This window comes from Talpa occidentalis, unplaced genomic scaffold (assembly GCF_014898055.3).
Source record: "Talpa occidentalis isolate TD23 unplaced genomic scaffold, MPIMG_talOcc4v2.1 talOcc4.13, whole genome shotgun sequence".
Lineage (NCBI taxonomy): Eukaryota > Metazoa > Chordata > Mammalia > Eulipotyphla > Talpidae > Talpa > Talpa occidentalis.
This window is the reverse complement of record NW_023601322.1, coordinates 36,571,014-36,590,164: the sequence shown is the minus strand read 5'-3', so window position 1 is coordinate 36,590,164 and position 19,151 is coordinate 36,571,014. Positions and strand designations below refer to the sequence as shown.

At 34.7% G+C, this 19,151-nt stretch overlaps 1 protein-coding gene across 1 annotated transcript in view; it reads left to right on the top strand.

The window, feature by feature from the left end:
* The window catches only part of TAF4B (TATA-box binding protein associated factor 4b), a 95,381-nt gene that overhangs the window by 72,932 nt on the left and 3,298 nt on the right, over positions 1-19,151 (top strand). Inside the window, exon 14 of the mRNA XM_054694121.1 lies at positions 2,088-2,198. Within this exon, the coding sequence (XP_054550096.1) occupies positions 2,088-2,198 (111 nt within the window). The remainder of the gene's footprint in view (positions 1-2,087; positions 2,199-19,151) is intronic.

Genomic DNA, 19,151 nt, shown 5'->3' with positions numbered 1-19,151 from the left:
AGAATTCTACTTAAACTTTTAATGATTACAGTTGAGATGGAGTAAAATTAGTCCCACTGAATATAGATCCTGGGCAGAATATGCAGAGAAGATATTTGAGAGCTTCAAATGTAAACAGTAAGCAAATTGGGTAATGAACAGCAAGAGAAGATGAGAATTCAGAATACCACTGAAGCAGTGGTGAAGTTGCCATTCTTCTACCGCTCCCACCCAACGCCCTCACCACATTCTTCCTACACACATTCATTCCTGGTCATGGAGACAGTCATATAAGTGTATGGCAAAGTGGAGTAACCAAAACCCCACTTTTCTCACTAGAACAAAAAAGGACCAAAAATTACCGGGAATTTGCAGAAAGGGAAGAACTCAAAATAGCCATCCTAAATCATTGTTTTAAACCCCTAGGTCCACTCTTGAGCTACATATTTGTCACATGTAAATCTTTTTTAAAAAAAAAAAAAAGATTTATTTATTTATTTATACAAGCACTGGGTACAGTCAGAAGTGCGGGAGGATGAGAGAACCCACCAGAGCGGGGAACAAAACACTGACCGATGAAACACACTGCTGAGGAGAGCACAGGCGAGGCAGGAGAGGTCTGTCTCGCCAAGTGGGACCCTCGCCGGTGGCCAGGGATCAAACTGGCGCTACAGAGGCTGTGGGCAGCTTTGAAGCCCAGCGCTCAACCGCTGAGCCACCAGGGGAGGCCCTGTCACATGTAAATCTGATTCTAGTCAGCATTCCAAAAATTATATCTTGTTATATTTGGGCATTCTGTGTTAAGTATGATAAAAACTGTATAATAAAACAATACTAATGTAACTGACTTTCAGGTTTTGCCATGATGGCAAATATAGAGTAAATCAATGATTTTTATTTGCAATTAAGAAATTGTGATTATTGAAAAGTTTTGCGAAGAAAGCATTTGTTATTGAGTTGTCTCTAGCTACTTACTTCTAGTGTGACCTTTATAAAGTTTTCCTAACCTTTTACAGACTCACCATCTCCATTAATAAAAAGAGAATTAGGGCCTCCCTGGTGGCACAAGGGTTAAGATGCAACTTATGAAGCTATCTGTAGCCACTGCAGCATGAGTTTGATCCCAGACCAGGGAACTACCCACATGGTGCAGCTGACCTCTCCTGACTCGCCCGCTCCCCCCCCCAGCAGTGTATTTTAGTCAATCTGCCTGTTCTGCTCCCCACTCTGTCTCTGGTGAATCCTCTCATCTCCCACACCTCTGACCTGTATCCCCATTTTTGTATACATAAATAAATAAATCTTTAAAAAAAAAGAATGGGGCCTCACCGGTGGCGCAGCGGTTGAGCACTGGGTTACGAAGCTGCCCCTGGCCTCTGCGGCACCGGTTCGATTCCCGGCTGCTTCCCAGCCACCGGAGGAGGGTCCCACATGGCGCGCAGACTTCTCCTGCCGCCCACTGCTCCCCTCAGCAGTGTACTTCGGTCCTTCTGCCTGCTCTGCTCCCCACTCTGGCTCTGGTGAATTCTCTCACCCTCCCATGCTTCTGACTGTACCCAGTGCATGTATAAACAAAACAAACAAATAAATAAATAAAAACATGTCTCTATTTAAAAAAAAAAAAGAAGTGTTATTTCATGTGACCGAACAGTTAAATGAGGAAATTTTTAAGAAAGTGCTTTTTAAATCATATATAACAGAACTGTTTCCCTTCATGTACAGAAATTCTTCATTTTTAAGTAATTTTCTTTTAATCTGAAAATGTTGGCTATGGTTTGGCCAGTTTCTCTCCAACTTACTGCTCTGTTCATTCTTCAGGCATTTCTTACATGTGCTTAAACTCAGGAGAGATTAAGCTCCTTTCTTCTTTTTCTTCTATTCTGTACTTTTTAAACCTCAGTTCTGCCCTTTTCATTGAGGATTCAGGACTAAGAAGAATGAAGAAATCTGGAAACGACATGTCCCTGTTTGTTAGGGCAAAATTTCATATTTATTTTACACTGTAACTTGATTTGGTTAAGAAGGCAGAAATAGGTTTAGTGATCAGTTTCTTTCCACTTTGAGCATGACTATTGTAAATATTGATTTTTTTTTATTCCATCTTTTAGTTACAACAGTTGGAGCTTGCTCAGATACAGCACAGAGATGCGAATCTCACAGCTCTTGCAGCTATTGGACCAAGAAAGAAGAGACCACTGGAACCTGGGTCTGGAAGTGAGGTAATAAAATAATGTTCGTTATTTTATTTTTCATGTCAAGAAAGGGTGCCTAAGAAAGAAGCAAAGATGTGCTCACTTCTGCTGCCAAACACTTATTAAAACTCTCCTTACCTACTTTATAAAATTTTAATTTTCCCCTGGTTTTGAAAATGTGTATTATGCCTTGAACTTTAGTCCTACTTCTTATTTATTTTATACTTCTTACTATCCTTCATCTCATCTCCAGTCATAGAGTCTTACTATCTTAGTTTATTTCCATGCATTCTTTCTAGATGTCTTGTGTATTTCTCTCCCTTCTGTGTATATAAAGCTGGCTCATTAAGATAAAATCTGTTCTCTGATTTCTTGTATGAACCCCAACTATTTATCCCCACACTGACTTCTCCTTTCTTCTCCTTTTCTGAACAAACCTGTGTTTTCGTGCATTAATTGTTCTCTGTTTCTTATGTTTTTTTCTTCTTGAGGTTATAAGCTTCTTGAGCAAGACTATAATCTGATTCCTTTGTATTCCCCACATACCAGTGTGTGTGTATGTACATATATATCAGTAAATATCAGTAATTATTTAACACCAAGGAAGGATCTTACTTACACTTAGAGAAATTACTTGATACAGTTTATTATCAAGCAAATATTTGATAGAATTTTTGGATCCATCTTCAGGGCTAAGATAGAGGCACATATACATAAGAGCTCTGAGATAGGATTAGCGATAAAGGAGTCTTGACTTATCTGTACTGCTTTGTAAATTTAAATGTGCTTTGTGACAAATTCCTCCCCAACACTGACCCTGAATATTGATAATTCCTAAATAAATAAATTACTTAAATAGATGAAGGATTAAAAAAATCTAATTGATTTCATTATAAATGTAATGAATGCAGTATATTCACGTGCCCAAAAAAATCACACTATAAAAATGTTTGAAAAAAAAAATGTTTCCTTTTGCAGGTTTCCAATTCCCAATCCCCTGCCCAACCAGCTATACCCTCTGTTAAGATTTTCACATTTCCTTCTAGAAATTTGTTATGAATATGGGTACATATCTTATATACATTTACCAATCTGCAAGTTTAACTTTATTTTTCCTTAAATGTGATCAAACTATACCTATTGTTCTGCCCTTGATGATGTTCCTTCTTTTCATAATCTCCCTCATATAGTTAACCTCCATATTTCTTTAAACTGTGTAACATTGTTTAGATTAAAATAATTTATTTCAACCAGACCTTTAATGGCTCTTTAGATTGTTTCCAGGTTTTTGCTTGATTATCTCAGAGAAGACCCTGTACTTACAGTGTTGTTTGCTTATACAATGTACAAACTAAATTCATAGACATGGTTTTCTTAGGCTCAAAGGTATGAACAATAGGAAAAATTCAGACATATACAAAGATAAAGACTAGTATATGATGACTAGAGAGACTAGTATGATGACTGTACCCATCACCCTGCTATAATTACTATCAATTTATGCCTAACCTTGTTTTGTTTACATATATACAACTCAGGTAAGTTTTACACTCTTCAGGTTATTATAAAGTTGATCACTCTTAAATTCAATATCATTTTATCCATAAGCACTTTCTGTTGCTTTTGATTTTGATTAATGTTTAAAAATTACATCCTGGATTAGTTATATGTCAGTTTTTGCATCCATTACTGCCTGTTTCCCCACACTTCTCAACTGTCAGTTATCTTTGCTATCCCATGGTTGAAAATGAAATTTAATAGTTTAAATTATAGTAAATACAAGCAATTTTTTCATGTACATATTGTCCCCTTCAATTTACCTTTTCCCATTGAGTTCTATTTTTTAATTATTAAAGAAATGGGCCTCCCTGGTGGTACAAGGGGTGGCACAAGTCTCAGTACTATGAAGTATCACAGACACTGCAGCATGAGTTCTGTCCCTGGCCAGGGAGCTAACCCACATGGGCACAGCAGACTTCTCCTGTCTCAAGATGCCCTCTGTTCCCCTCAGCAGTGTATTTCAGTGAATCCGCCTGTTCTGCTCCTCACTCTGTCTCTGGTGATTCCTATCACCTCCCATACCCCTGGCCTACACCCCAGCTCATGTATGCATAAATAAATAAATCTTTATTTCAAAAAAAAGAAAAATGTAGTACTCCACACCCTCTTCCCTTTTCTTCACTTTGGGCTTTATTCATTGGAAGTTTTTATTTTTGTGAAAAATAAATAAGCCATTCATTTTTTTCTTACGGGTCTGTATTTGGAAGGTCACTTCTTAATTAAAATTAAATGTTAGTACTTTCATCAATTCATCAAATCAAGTCTTTGATTCGTTTAGAATTTACTTTGAATGAAAGTTGAGATATGAATTAAGCTTTATTTCCTCAGTTCTCCCTCGTTCTTCCCTAGGCTAGCAAATTGTTGTAACATTATTTACTCAATAATGCTTTCTTTAGTGAAATACCACCTTTATCACTCACAATTTTCTGTCAAATACAAATTTCCATATATATTTTGAGTCTGTTTCTCATTTTGTGTGATAACAGTGTTTTGTGTCTGTGCTGTCCTGAATAGCCATGTTTGTTGAGTGACTGAAATACAGCTAGTCGCGACTGAGGAGATAGTTTTAATTTTTAAGAATGAAAGTAAATTTTAATAGTCACATGTGGCTAGAAGCTGTTATATTAGTGCAGTAGAAATAGTCTACTGATGCCTATCTACTTACTGCTATTTTGTGCATGGGTACCAATCTTATTTTTCCTTTTGCTATCTTAAGCATTTTTAAGTGTACTTTTTTTTTTTTTTAAGATTTATTTATTTTTGCATATAAGAGCTGGGGTGTAGGCCAGAGGTGGGGTGGGGAGGTAAGAGGATTCACCAGAGACAGAGTGGGGAGCAGAACAGGTAGATTGACTGAAATACACTGCTGAGGGGAGCAGCTAGTGAGACAGGAGAGGTCTGTGGGACCTTGTCTGGTAGCTCCCTGGCCAGGGATGGAACTCATGCTGCAGTGGCTGTAGATAGCTTCATAGTGCTGATACTTAACCCTTAGTACCACTAGGGAGGCCCTTAATTATACATTTCAATAGTGTTAAGTATAGCCACACTCTTTTGCAACATATGTTCACAATTTTTTCATCTTGCAAAACTGAGGCACTACCCTCCCTTTTTTCCCCTCCTTCAACACTTAATAACCATTATTCTACTTTGATTTTATGAATTTAATTACTTAGATAATGTATGTAAGTGGAATCATGCAATGATTGTCTTTTTGTGACTGATTTATTTCACTTAGCATAATGCCTTCAAGGTTCCAAAGCGTAATATATTTAAAAATACCATAAAACCAGTCCAGTAGTTTTTTTTTTTTATTTCTCTAGCATGAGATGACCTACTGCCCTTTATTTTCAGTTAATTTGTGTATAAATGTGTGTAAATATGTTACTAAAACTGGATGATGCTATTTAACCATTGAGCATTTTCCTATATATATGCCATACTTAGCATACTGTTTCTTTTGTGCCAAGAATAGTTGGGAAAACGGGATGTCCTGGGAAGGGGTGATGGAACTAGAGCCTGTTCTGCCCAAAAGCAGATGGAACTCTGATAGTTTTGATGTGTCCATATCGGGTACGAGGAAAATCAGGAGGCAAAATGAGATATAGTCTATTACTTTGTCTTTTCAAAGAAGATGGCATTAGGATTTCTAGACTAAATTATTTCCCCCATTATAGCTTTTTCAAGAACCATTTCAGTGTAAGTGGAACAAGATAGGATTTCCAAAGCACTAGATTTGTGGTGGTCTTGTCAAGCACAGAGTGCCCCACACATTTCTTTGCATCTGTCAGAAAACATTATCTTGGCTTATTTTCTTGACTTTTCTCCTCTTTTCCCACCCACCTTTATATAAGGATAGTTATACAGAATTATTAAAACCAGAGCTCTTTGGAATATAATATTTAGGTTAGAGTTCAGGAACAACTTCATGACGTTAATCTAGCATGAATTTACCTAGGTATGTAAATTCTGAGGTCTTTTCCAGTGCCAGCATTCTACAAATCTTTAAATTTCTCTGAAATAAAGAAGACTCTCCCTAGAAGAGTATTGTAAGAAGCTTGTTTGCTCATTTAACAAATGATTTAGAGGGATGGAGGAAAAGGTCTCCTTTTGTCCATCATGATTTTAAGATAGTGCCACTTACAACAAGGGTAGATAGTTTTTTATTGAGAGAGAGGGTGTTATTGCTGGTCATGTTGAAAATGGTATAGAAGAGTATTAAAAACAGCTTTTAGGTCTCTTGGGTATCCTTTCTGAAAATTTCCGTGCATTTATTAGGTTAAACCTTAGGATCATGACATTTTTATAGGTGACTCTTAATTTCATATAGTTCAACCTAATGCAATCATACATACTTTTGAAATGCATACATAGTAAGTTCACCTTTGTAAGCATTTAGAATTACTGTCACTTTAGTCCTCATAACTCCTTTGTAAAATCATGCTATTATTTTCCCTAAATGAAAAAAATGAGGCATAGAGAATATTAGTTACTTTGCCGAGTTCCACAATTAGTAAATGGAGGAGCCCAGATACATATGCAGAGAATTTGATGCTTGTTGGTGCTTAATCACAATAATGGGATTATACCAAAAGTACTTTTCTCCAACTTGTGGAGCATATTGTTTAGGACAGTTTTTCATACTGGTACATTTGTGCAATGATTCACTAATCCACTCATAGACATTTAGAATAATTTCGTTTATTGTAGACAGTGAACATCCTATGTCTCATGTACTCATTTATTAGAATTGATATCTAGAAGTGAAACTTCTGGGTTGATGGCTATGCTCATCTTAAATTTTGATATTTCCACAATGCTTTCCAAAGGGTTGTGGCATGAATGCTTATTTTTCCCCTTCCTTATTAGCAACAGATGTGATCAATCATTTAAAAATGTTCCAGTCACTACAATTTTCCATATATTATATCTCTACCATTTCTGTGTCCCCTCTTCAAAGATTGAGGTTCTATTTTTATATAGAAAATGGGGTAGAAATGCTGAACAATCTCTAAAATACCCTGTGAGGGAAACAGTAGAATTTTTAAAAATTAAGTATTCAAATTATATATAGACTATTTTTTCATAGTTAGAAATGTATTTATTTTGAAATAAGGAATGAAGTTGAATTCTTAGGGATATTTGAATGATTCATGTAGATGGGATTTTGGTTACTATATTTACAAATTCTCTTCATTTGAGGGTATGAAATTACACTTGAATATTAATTCTGAAATTATTTGGGGGAAAAAGATTTAAAATCTGTTAGGGAACAAACAGGATATCTCAAAGATAATTTTCTCTTTCTGGTTGCTATTGTGGTTGATTTTTTATTCCTAAAAGATAAATAAGTAATTTAATGCAAAGATTATTGACAGAGGGTACAACTTTAATCTTTGTGTCCTTGAGTGGCACCAGTAGTACCATTCTTTACTTCCGTTCTCTTTTGCCAGACTAGAAGGGAACCACAATTTTGAAGTGTCCATTGTTACATATTACAGTTGACTTATTAGAGTTCGAAGTAGATTTGTCATCTAACTCTTTCGATAAATAACATATAAATTCATTAGAATTTAGAACATGTTATTACATTAAAGAAGCAGCTCTACATTTTAAGATATATTTTTTACATTTAATTTTGTTCAATTCACACTTCTATTAAAAAAGAAAACCTATCTCTTTTTCATGAATTACTTAAACGAAAGTTCCTATTTTGTTGGATTTTTAAAAATTTCCAGAAATTTAGAGATTGACTCTCAGTTGTCTTCAGGGACTTTCTGTGGAATATGCTGAATTGCACAGTATGTGCTGATTTTCACTTCTTCTCAAATTCCCCTTAAATACTAGTAAAGAAGTGAAAACAACATAAATGTACAAGAATAAGGAAGAGAGAAAGAAAAAGCAATGGGAGTACTCACTGGTGAAATAGAGACATTCTTTCTGGAAAAAAAAAATCTAGAAACAGGACCTGAAATATTAATACTAAAGTATCTTACTTTTTAGTATGAAAATGTTGGCAGGGAAAACCTAGTAATTGAAGACAGCCTCTTGTGTTAAAGATTAAAAGGAGATACTTGTTTAAATTAATACAGTGTTGCTTAATAAATGCATATGAACCTTAAAAAAAAAAAAGGAATGCTAAGTAGAAAATCTTTGTTAACTGAAATTTTTGAGTCAAGTGTAATTTGAATACTGCTTAGCAGTTTATTCACTAAGAAAATTTTGATGTGCTATAAGTAATCTATTAAGTTTTATTTTCTTCAGAAAATGCCATTTATTCACTTATAAATAAATACATGTAAAAACAAAAAAAAATGATTAAAAGGAGAACATGAAGAAGTACATGGCATGAAGCAGAGAAAACCAGCAAGAGGGAGGGGGATTTTAGCAAGCAGAGAATATTGTAACCATGAAGCAGGAATAAACGGCTACTTTAAAGATGACAGAAGAAAACTGAATGGAACTAACCCCTTGGAAATTTAAAGTATGACAGTAGAAAATGAGCAGTGACAGAGGGTTTGAAGTTAAAACTCAGGACAGATCCAAGAACGTCTTTGGGGAAAAGAAAAATAAAGGCAACTGGTGTGGTGAATTTTTGTATTGTGTCAAATTAAGATGAACTTTGTTTTCCAGAATTTCTTTTTTATGCATTTAGGTCCGGGTTAGCATGGGTCATGGGGCATTTTGATATTGAAAGGTGGAAGCAGAGCTGCAGCCATATTCTTATTTAGCAGGTCAGTGTAGGGGCAGAAACATTGTTGTCACAGGGAGCAGCGGGACTCCTCAGCTTTACCCGATCCTCTCTTTTGGCTTCTCCAAACCTCCACCAGACCCAGCATCAGACTCAGAGAAAACAGCTAAACAGAAACTATTTGACGAGGTGTACATACACAACGCCATGTCTTGTAATAAATGCCATATTATATATCATAGTGTTCTCTGATGAAATGTTCATAAAGGTTTTTAAGTAGCTGTAGAGGAGCAGCAGCCTTAATGGTGAATTCTTGAATTAGTTCTGGATTTTTCAGAAGTGGTTTTCTGGTATAATTAGATTTGATGGCACTAATGACCCTGTTTTAGTGGCAAAGACAAAACTGATATAGCATGCAGAGGCAAAAATACTTAATCACATAGTGAATCCTCACATTAGTGTTCTGTTCCATCTCTGTAATGTGAGCTTATCATACTCAGAATTTTTATTTTCATCAAAACTTTATTGTAGAAAATAGAAGATGAAATAGAGATTTCTACATTCTGTCACATTTTTATAAAATTCAGTTTTTGTAACCTACTATTTTACTTATGTAATCTGTACATCTTACCTATGTTGTTAACATTTTGTACTAATAAGCATTCTGTAATTTATCCATATCTCTTATTGGACATGTTTTAGCTTCAATTTGGTTTATTTTTTTGTCTTTTTGTTTTAAATTTTATATTTATTGAGGTAACAATGCTTTACAACATTGTGTTTAATTTGGAGGTATAGATTCATACTTCTTAATATGTATGTTACAGTACTATGCCCCCACTGTAATACCCATAATCCTCCACTATGATATCTTGGGTCTCCTTCCCCTTATGTTCTCTCCCTCCCCTTCTTGTAGCTTTATTTCTACTGTCAGATTTCTAGAGTTTGTTTTAGTTTTGACTTTTTGTTCTTTTGTGTAGTTTCTCTGCATTTTACATATGAGTGCAATCATCTGGTGTTTGTCTCCTTCTGATTTATTTTGCTTAACATCCCTCCAGTTCCATCCATGTTGTTGCAAATGACAAGATTTTATCTTTTTTATAGCTTAATAGTATTCCATTGTGTGTGTATATACCACATTTTCTTAATTATTCATCTACCCTTGGGCACTTAGGTTGTTTCCATAACTTGGCTATTGTAAATAGTGCTGCAGTGAACATAGGAACATATATATGTGCTCTTTCAAATTAGTGTGTTTGTATTGTTAGGGTATAGTGTCTGTTGTTTTGTTGGGTTGTATGAGTTAGTTGTAGATTGTGGAAAGCCCCTTGTCAGATGTATGATGTGCACATGTTTTCTCCAACTTGTAGGGTGTCTTTGTTTTTATGATCGTTTCTTTTGCTGTGTAGAAACTTTTTAATTTGATGAGCCCCATTGGTTAATTTTTGCTTTTGTTTCTCTTGTTGGAGTTGAATTCCTAAGGACGTATTAAGTCTTTAATCCATTTTGAGTTAATTTTTGTATATGGTGTGAAATAGTGGTCTAATTTCATTCTTTTGCTGTGACTGTTCAATTTTCCCAATATCATTTGCTGAAGAGACTTTCTTTACTCCCTTGTATTTTCTTGACTTCTTTGTCATAAATTAATTGTCCATACACATGTGAACTAATTTCTGGACTCTCAATTCTACATTGGTCAGTGTGTCTTTTTTTATTCCTTTACCAATTTATTTTGATTACCATAGCTTTGTAGAACAGTTTGAAGTCTGAATTGAATCGGAATGTAAATTGGTGTGGCCACTATGGAAAGTACTACGGAAGTTCCTTTCAAAACCGAGAAGAAAGGTACAATATAATCCAGCGTTTCTGCTTTTGGGAATTTATCCAAAGGAAACGAAAATGCTAACTCACAAAGATACATATAGCCCCATAGTGCACTGTAGTATCATTTATAATAGCAAAGGCATGGAAGCAACCTAAGTATTTATTAATATGTAAATGGATAAAGAAAATGTCACAAGAAATTCACTATCTCTCTCTCTCTCTCTCTCTCTCTCACACACACACACACACACACACACACACAACCATAAAAAAGAAAATCTTGCCATTTGTCCATTTGTGACAACACGGATGGATCTTGAGAGGATTATGCAAGGTCAGATAAACACATTATATGATCTCGTATGTGGAATCTAAACTTAAAAAGCAAGAAAATGCAACTGAACTCATAAACACAGAGGAAAAATTGGTGGTTGCCAGGGATTGATGGCTAGTGAAATAGGTCAAAGTGGTCAAAAGGTACAAATTTAGAACTATAAAATTAGTCTCAGGCATGTAATATACCAGCATAGTGACTATAGTTAATAATACTGCATTGTATATTTGAAACTTGCTAAGAGAGTAGATCTTAAAAATCCTCATCACAAGAAAAAATTTTTACTTGTGGTGATGGAAGTTAGCTAGACTTATTGTTAACATTGCATGCTATACACATATATGTGTATAATATATACAAATATTAAATCATTATGTTGTGCACCTGAATCTAACATAATGTTATATATCAATTATTTTTCAGTAAAAAATAAAATGTATAATTTAGTAGATTTTAATATATTCAAATTATTATGTAACCATCACCATTACTGAATCCCAGAACATTTATATCACTCCAAAAAGACTCTGTAACATTAGCAGTTCCTCCCCTAGCCCCATAGCAATCACTAATCTGTTTGCTGTCTCTGTGGATTTGCGTATTCTGGGCATTCATATACGTGGAATTGTGCAATATGTAGGCTTTTGTCTCTGACTACTGTGACTTAGAATATGGTTTTCAAGGTCCGTCTGTATTGTAGCATATATTCCCATTTATTGTTGAATAATATTTCATTGTATGGCTATATCACTTTTTGTTTATCCATCAGCTTATGGACAATTGATTATATTTTTGGCTATTAGGAATAATATTTTGGCTTTATAAACAAGATTTCCCACATATATTTTAATTTCTCTTAGATATACCCCTAGGGTTAGAATTACCAGGTTATAAGGCAATTCTCTTTGACTTTTTGAGGATCTGCCAAGCTGTTTTTCATAGCAGCTGCACCATTTTACATTCCTACCCCCAATGCATGAGGGTTCCAGTTTCTATCATTGCCAATATTTGTTAATTGTCTATCTCTCTCTTTTTTTTTTTTTTAAATAATCCTAGTGGGTATGAAGTGATATCTCATTGTGGTTTTGTTTTGCATTCCCCTAATGATATTGAGAAATTTTTTCACCTTTTTATTAGTTACTTGTATATCTACTTTGTAGAAATGAAGTCTAATTTATCTGTTTTTTTCTTTGGTTGCTTCTGCTTTAGGGGTCTTATCTAGGAAATCATTGCCTAATCCAGTGTCACAAGGATTTATACCTGTTTTCTTCAGAGTTTCATAATTTTAGGTCTTACATTCCTTTGCTCCTTTTTGAGGCCACTTCTGTGTACAATATGAAATAGGGGGTCCAAATTCATTCTTTTGTTTATAGTTATCCAGTTGTACTGACACAATATTTTGAAAATGCTAATCTTTCCCTATTGGATTGGCTTGATACCTTTGTAAAAAATAAATTAATTGTAGATGTATGAATTTATTTCTGAGTTCTCAATTCTATTCTGTCAATCTGTATGCCTATTCTTATGACAGATCCACAATGTCTTGATTACTGTAACTTTCCAGCAACTTTTGAAATCAGAAAAATGTGTCCTCCAACTTGCTTCTTCCTTTTAAAAATTGTTTTGACTATTTTGGGTCCCTTACATTTTCATATGTATTTTAGGATCAGCTAGGATTTTGATAAGGATTGCATTGTATGTATAGGTTGATTTGAGCAGTATTGTCATCTGAACAATATTATGTATTCCAGTTCATGAACATATATTGTCTTTCCTTTAGTGTTTTTAAATTTTGTTCAATAATATTTTGTGTTTTCAGTGTACAAATCTTAACACTTTTTTGTTAAATTTATTACTAAGTATTTTATTCTCTTTGATGCTCTTGTAAATGGCATTGGCTTTTTAATTTTGTTTTTGGATTGCTCATTGCTAATGTATAAGCTGATTTTACCGATGGCTTTTGTATGAAATCTTGGTGAGCTTGTTTCTTAGCTCTAATAGTTTTTGGTGAATTCCTTAGGATTTTCTACATATACAAGATGATGTTCTCTACAAATAATCGAATTTGCATCTAGTTTGGTATTTATTTTTTATTTGTTCTCTCTGTGTTTTGTTTCTCTGTTCTTCATCTTTTAAATTAATCAAGTAGTATTTTAGCATTTCATTCTTTATATCTTCTGTTGGCTTTTAACATTATTATTTTATTAAATGGTTGCTCTATGTATCCACTCAGAGGTACAGTATGAATTCCTTAACTGATTGCACTAAACTTTGAACACATGTAATAAAACTTTTTAACCATGTAATTCATATTCATAAATCCATTCCAATCTTTGTGCTGTTATTATCACCTATTTTACTTCTATACATGTTCTAACTTCCATAGTACATTTCTCATTCCTTTAAAGAACTTATTTATGATCACAGTAAATCTGAGGAGGGGGAATAGAGAGGTGGGAAATATGAAAGTAATATGGCAATAAAACTCAGCTGTAAAAACAAAACAAATAATTAATGAAAATACAGTGGATACATATTTACCATTTCTCCTGCTTTCATTTTCCCTATAAATTCATACTTATTTCTAGTATCATTCCATTAGTCTGTATTGAACTCTAGAATAACCAGAGTTTTAAACAAAGCTGCTATTAATACATTTAAATACATTAATGAATCTACTTTTAATTGTGAGGCACAGCAACTCCTACTGATATTGTAGTTAAAAACAAAAACAGTTATACAAGGATAAAATCCAAGCTGATTCTGAAAAACAAAGGATGTCTCTGTCATTGCTTTGAAGAAATTTTCATGAAAAAATAGATAAAACCTATCTCTGAATATAGTTTGAGTCTTTGGATGACTTTGTATTTTAATTAAATATTAAAAAGAATAATTATAGCATAAAGAGGAAAGTGGTGATGTGGGTTTTTCAAACTTGTCATCAAGTTTCTTTTCATATTTGACTATTTGGTTATTTGCTATTCTGTGTTGCATTACTTGGTGGGCATAAGTACTTTGTCACTGTGCAAGTGGCAGAAAAGAGTCTTTTGAGCAAATTCCATTTGTTGGGGATGGGTAGGTGAGATAAGCTGCTGGAGAGCTAGGTAATACTTAGGAACAGGCCATCAAAGGATTTTACATTTTTCTCCCAGATTTCCTTGACTTAAAGCTAATTATGACAGCCAGAGCTTAATTTAAAAGATCCAAAGGGCATAATGTGGCTTATTTTCATTGTTCACTCATGTAAGTGATATTATTGGTGACACAAGGCACATAATCACACTGTTATCATTGACTGGATACCAGGTAGGTACCAAACACTATATAAAATATTCACAGGTGCAAAATAATTCCTACTAGTGAGTGATAGTTGAATTGCATTGAATGCATGTAATGATAAAGTTAAAACACAGAATTCTACTACAGTACATAGAAGTTGTGCCTAGTCTAGATCTGGGGTGAGTTTAGTTTCATAACACTGGCAAAACATGCTACCTGAGTTGAGTGTTAAAGAACTTCAGGGATGTGATACATTGAGAAAGGAATTCCAGGAAGACAGAATGTTGCATGCAATTAAATGTCTGAAGCTTGGAGACATCATTGAAAACTGAACAATGAGGCCTAGAATATTAAAAAGTATTCTGTTGGAAATAAAGATGGAGATGGATCATTAACACAGGACAACAAATATTTTTATAGCTCTCAAATACAGAACTAGAATTAGAACTCATCTCACCATCACATGTAAAAGCTGTCTATTTAGACTGTTGAAACCCAAGAACTTAAAAGTGACAAAATTCTAGACAGAAGTTAACTAACTCAAAAGGAGGAGCCTACCTGGTGGTTTCCTGAGCCTTCACGACAGCCTTCCTGAGTTTGATCTGACCTGAGTTCGATCTGGCCAAGGGAGCTAACCCACATGGCGCAGCAGACATCTCCTTTCTCGCTTGCGCTTCCCCTTAGCAGAGCATTTCCATAGATCTACTTGCTCTGTTCCCTGCTGTCTCCGGTGAATCCTCTTAGCCCTCGCTCCTCTGGCCTACACACCAGTTCTTCTATGCAAAAATAAATAAAATTAAAATCTTACAATAAAGGAATAATTCTTAAAAATAAATAAGATAACTCAAAAGGAAAAAAGGAAGGTGATAAAAGAGAGAAATCTGTATTTCAAAAGTTCTGCTTGTTAACCAGCAGAGGGCAGTCAATCTCGAAGTTCAGTATATTCTGTTCCGTGCTCTCAAAGTCTAGAAGCAACTCAGGGATTTTTAACACAGTGTAGATTCTGTGTTCTTGTCACACTACATTCAGGCATTCAGGACCCTTATATTGAGCCTCTCTTGCAAGATATAGAAGACATTCTGTTTTTGTTCTAGAATTGGATCTTCATTTCACTTCCTGTCCCTATGTCCTGTCCTGGTTTCCTTCCTAAAGTTTAAAAGGTTTGAGTCATCCTTTAACAGCTGCCTTGGTAACATGGGATAAGGATAAAATCCTGTAGAGAATCTCAGAAATGTAGTGAACTTTGCCTCTTGATTCCTTTCTAGTAAAAATGCCCTTTTATTTATTTATGCAAGTATGTATGTATATATGTGTTTATTTTTGGTTTGTGGTTAAGAATCAGAGACATATTTGTGTGTACAATCACATTTACCTTATAATCAAGGAATAGAATGAAAGAAGTTGATGTTAGCATCTATAGACAGTATTGATAACCTTAACTGGTTCTTCAATAGAAGCAAGCTCTCCATTATTTGATTTGAGGAGCCTATGGAAAACTTTCTCTCCTGGGATATATCTTTCATCATGCCAAATACTGAAATATCCATTAGTGTACTCTAAAATTTAAAATTTTCACTGATTCAGACAAGGCTAGTGTGGCAGGACAAATTATACCTCTTTAAATTAACTAGGATTTTAAAGAAAATAGGACATGGACAGGACTATTTTAACTAGTTTTAGGGAGGGGATAGAAGGAAAGATCTGGAACTACAATTATACTTTTTCTTATAAACCTTAAGTGCTTCATAATTGACTAATGAATTGGTTTATTATAATAAGGGCCATTTGTAGAGTACATACTAAATTTATTCTCGTTTAATTCTCAAGCCAACCCTACGAAGTAATTACGGTTACTATCCCTATTTTGCAGATTCAGAAACTGAGACACAGAGAAGTTAAGTAATTTGTCTGAGATTGCTTATAGAGGAGACAACCAGTGTTCAAACCTGGTTGTCTTATTTGTATATTAAGCTGCCTGGTGTGTAGTTCTTTGCCAATAATAAGTGCCTGGTAACCCAGATGACTTTTGAATTAACATGTGGACTAGCTAGGAGCTCAGTTGCCTTGGAAGTAGCTTTTGGAAACTGAGGTCCATATTAAAGTCACTGAGAACCTCAGCAGTACTCATGAAGCACCTGAGCTCATTAAGATGTTATTTTTGCTTATTACTTTTAGCAGTAGTATAACGAAATATGGAAAAAGTAGTAGAAAAGCTTTTAAAGTTTTTACTTCACAGCACCTGCTCTATAGAGGGAATAAAATTTTGAATTGGTTCTTCTAATTACTTGGCTTCATACTTAAAATGGTGTTATTTCTCTGAAGTTGACAACTGGCCATGTTCTGTATTTTTCATTAAACAAATTAATGAAGGCTAACTTAATTGACCTGGCAGTGTTAGGGTATGTTACCATTTAGTGTGATTACACTTCAAGAACATCTATTAAATTCTTTCTTTCATCTTTCATCTTCATGAACTTCACTCCATTTTTACCCTATTTTCATCCAAGTCAAGAATCCAGATAAAGAAAAATCCTCGTGTAGAAAGTCAGTTAAGAAAACTCTCCATTTTAGAAACAAGTTCTTCATTATCTCGAGTTTTTTTCTTTCTTACAAACTCTGGTCTCTTTACTCTTTCAGTGTTCTTTGATATTGACAGTGTAGTGCAATCAGAAATCAGTCTGAAATAACTTTGTGTAAAGACCTGGTGGGGTAGAAGAAAATTAAACTAGTGGTAAAAAGGCAGGTTTGAATTTTTTTAGGATATAGTTACCTGTGCACACTCTATCCTCTCTGCTGTGGGTAACTGAGAAGTAGCTGATTCTTGCTGTCCATTGTGAAACTGACACGTCAGATTGTGGATGTTCTCGAATCATAAACAGAAATGAAAATGCTGTATATTTGTATCCAGGTTCAAGAATGATTGACTTTCCAAGTCAGTCACTATTTGGCAGAAGAGAATGCTATCACCTTCATAAAGTTGTGAATTATAAAAGACATTCTGTTGGGTTACTGAATGTCCCTTGGGGTTTGTTTCATTTATAACATTGCCTCAGGCCTTCTGCCACATCCTGTTGGAATGACCTCATTTTCAACCCTGTGCTGGCAGCTGTAGTTTGACTCTTTCCCCTGGATCCTCCAAGCTTGTCACATGACACACATGAACTGTGACCCTCTTGTTCCTTACCCAGATGACTAAGTTTCTTTAATTTTTTTTCCTGCTTAACAATTTTACCTTCCTCATTCTCCCTCTTTGCGCTCCTTTTTATTTTTATTTCCTACCTCGACGAGACTTTGCAATTTTTTTTCCTGAAGATTCAGAAAAGTACTCATAATGTTAATCCACCAAATTTTCACAGCACAAGCACATCAGTGTAGACAGTGCTAAGATCAAGAAAGAGAATATCACCAGAACCCCAGAAAACATTTCCTATTCCCTCCTAGTCATTACTTCTCTTCTGCAAGAACTATATCTTCTATAGCTTTGCCTATTTCTGAACTTCATATAAAATGGAATCAACTTGTATATATTCCTTGCACCTGGATTCTTTCATTTAACATTTTTGTGATATTCATCCATGTTACTCAGTTTATATCTTTGTGGTATTCCATTTCTATGAATACTCTGCAATTTATTCTAGATTTTGACGTTACATTTTTGCCCCTCCGTATGTGTACTTACCCTCCACCAAACCACCATGTCATTACACCATCTGCTTACCTCCTCCCTAGCCAATTCATTACTTCACTAAGTCCAAAATTTATTCCTTCTATATATTCCTACCTGTGTGTGTTTTTGGTTATTTATATTCCACAGATGAGTGAAACCATCCAATTTATGTCTTTTACTTTCTAACTTATTTCACCTCATGGTCCATCTATTTTGTCCCAAAAGCCATTATTTCATCTTTTTAACAGCTGTGTAATATTTCATTGAATGTATGTTCCTAACCTCTTTCTCTATTCGTCCATTGAAGTGCACTTAGGTTGGTTCCATGACTTGGCAGTTGTGAACAGTGCTGTGTACATAGATGTACATAAATCATTTCATATTACAGTTTTCATATTTTTAGGATAAATACCTAATGCAGGTATGTCTGTATCATACAGAATTTCTGTTCTTTATTTTAAGAAAACGCTACTGTTATCCAGAGGCTGTACCAACTTGCATTGCTATCAACAGTAGATAAGAGTTCCTTTTTCACTACAACCTTACCAACATTTGTTGTTTCCTTTTTTTTTTTTCTTTTTTTTTGTACAGTAGGCCAGAGGTATGGGAAGTACAAGGATTCACAGAGACAGAGTGGGGAGCAGAACAGGCAGATTTACTGAAATACACTGCTGAGGGGAGCAGCAGGTGAGACAGGAGAGGTCTGCTGCACCATATGTGGTTTAGCTCCCTGGTCCTCTTACCGGAGACCGAACTCAGGCGATAGCAGGTGACAGTGCTGAGACTTTACCCCTTGGCCACAAAGGAGACCCTGACTTGTTTTGACCATGGCGTTTGGAGAACATAAAGGATTTCCCTCCCCTCCATCAAAATAACCAAAAAATATAGATGGAATAATTAAAAATTGACAGTGATAAGAGAATAGTAACTAAAAGGTTTGCTTCCCAAGTTAGGTAAATATCTTCTCATATAAGTCTTTTAGATGGAGGAAAAGGATTGCCAGTTCTGATGAGATGTTCATGAAACAAAAATAATGTGATTTTAAAAACATGAAAGAATAAATTATTTCATTTTTCCAAAAATTTCCTTTGAGATTCTCTGTCATTTATTTTCTTTTTAAAAATATGT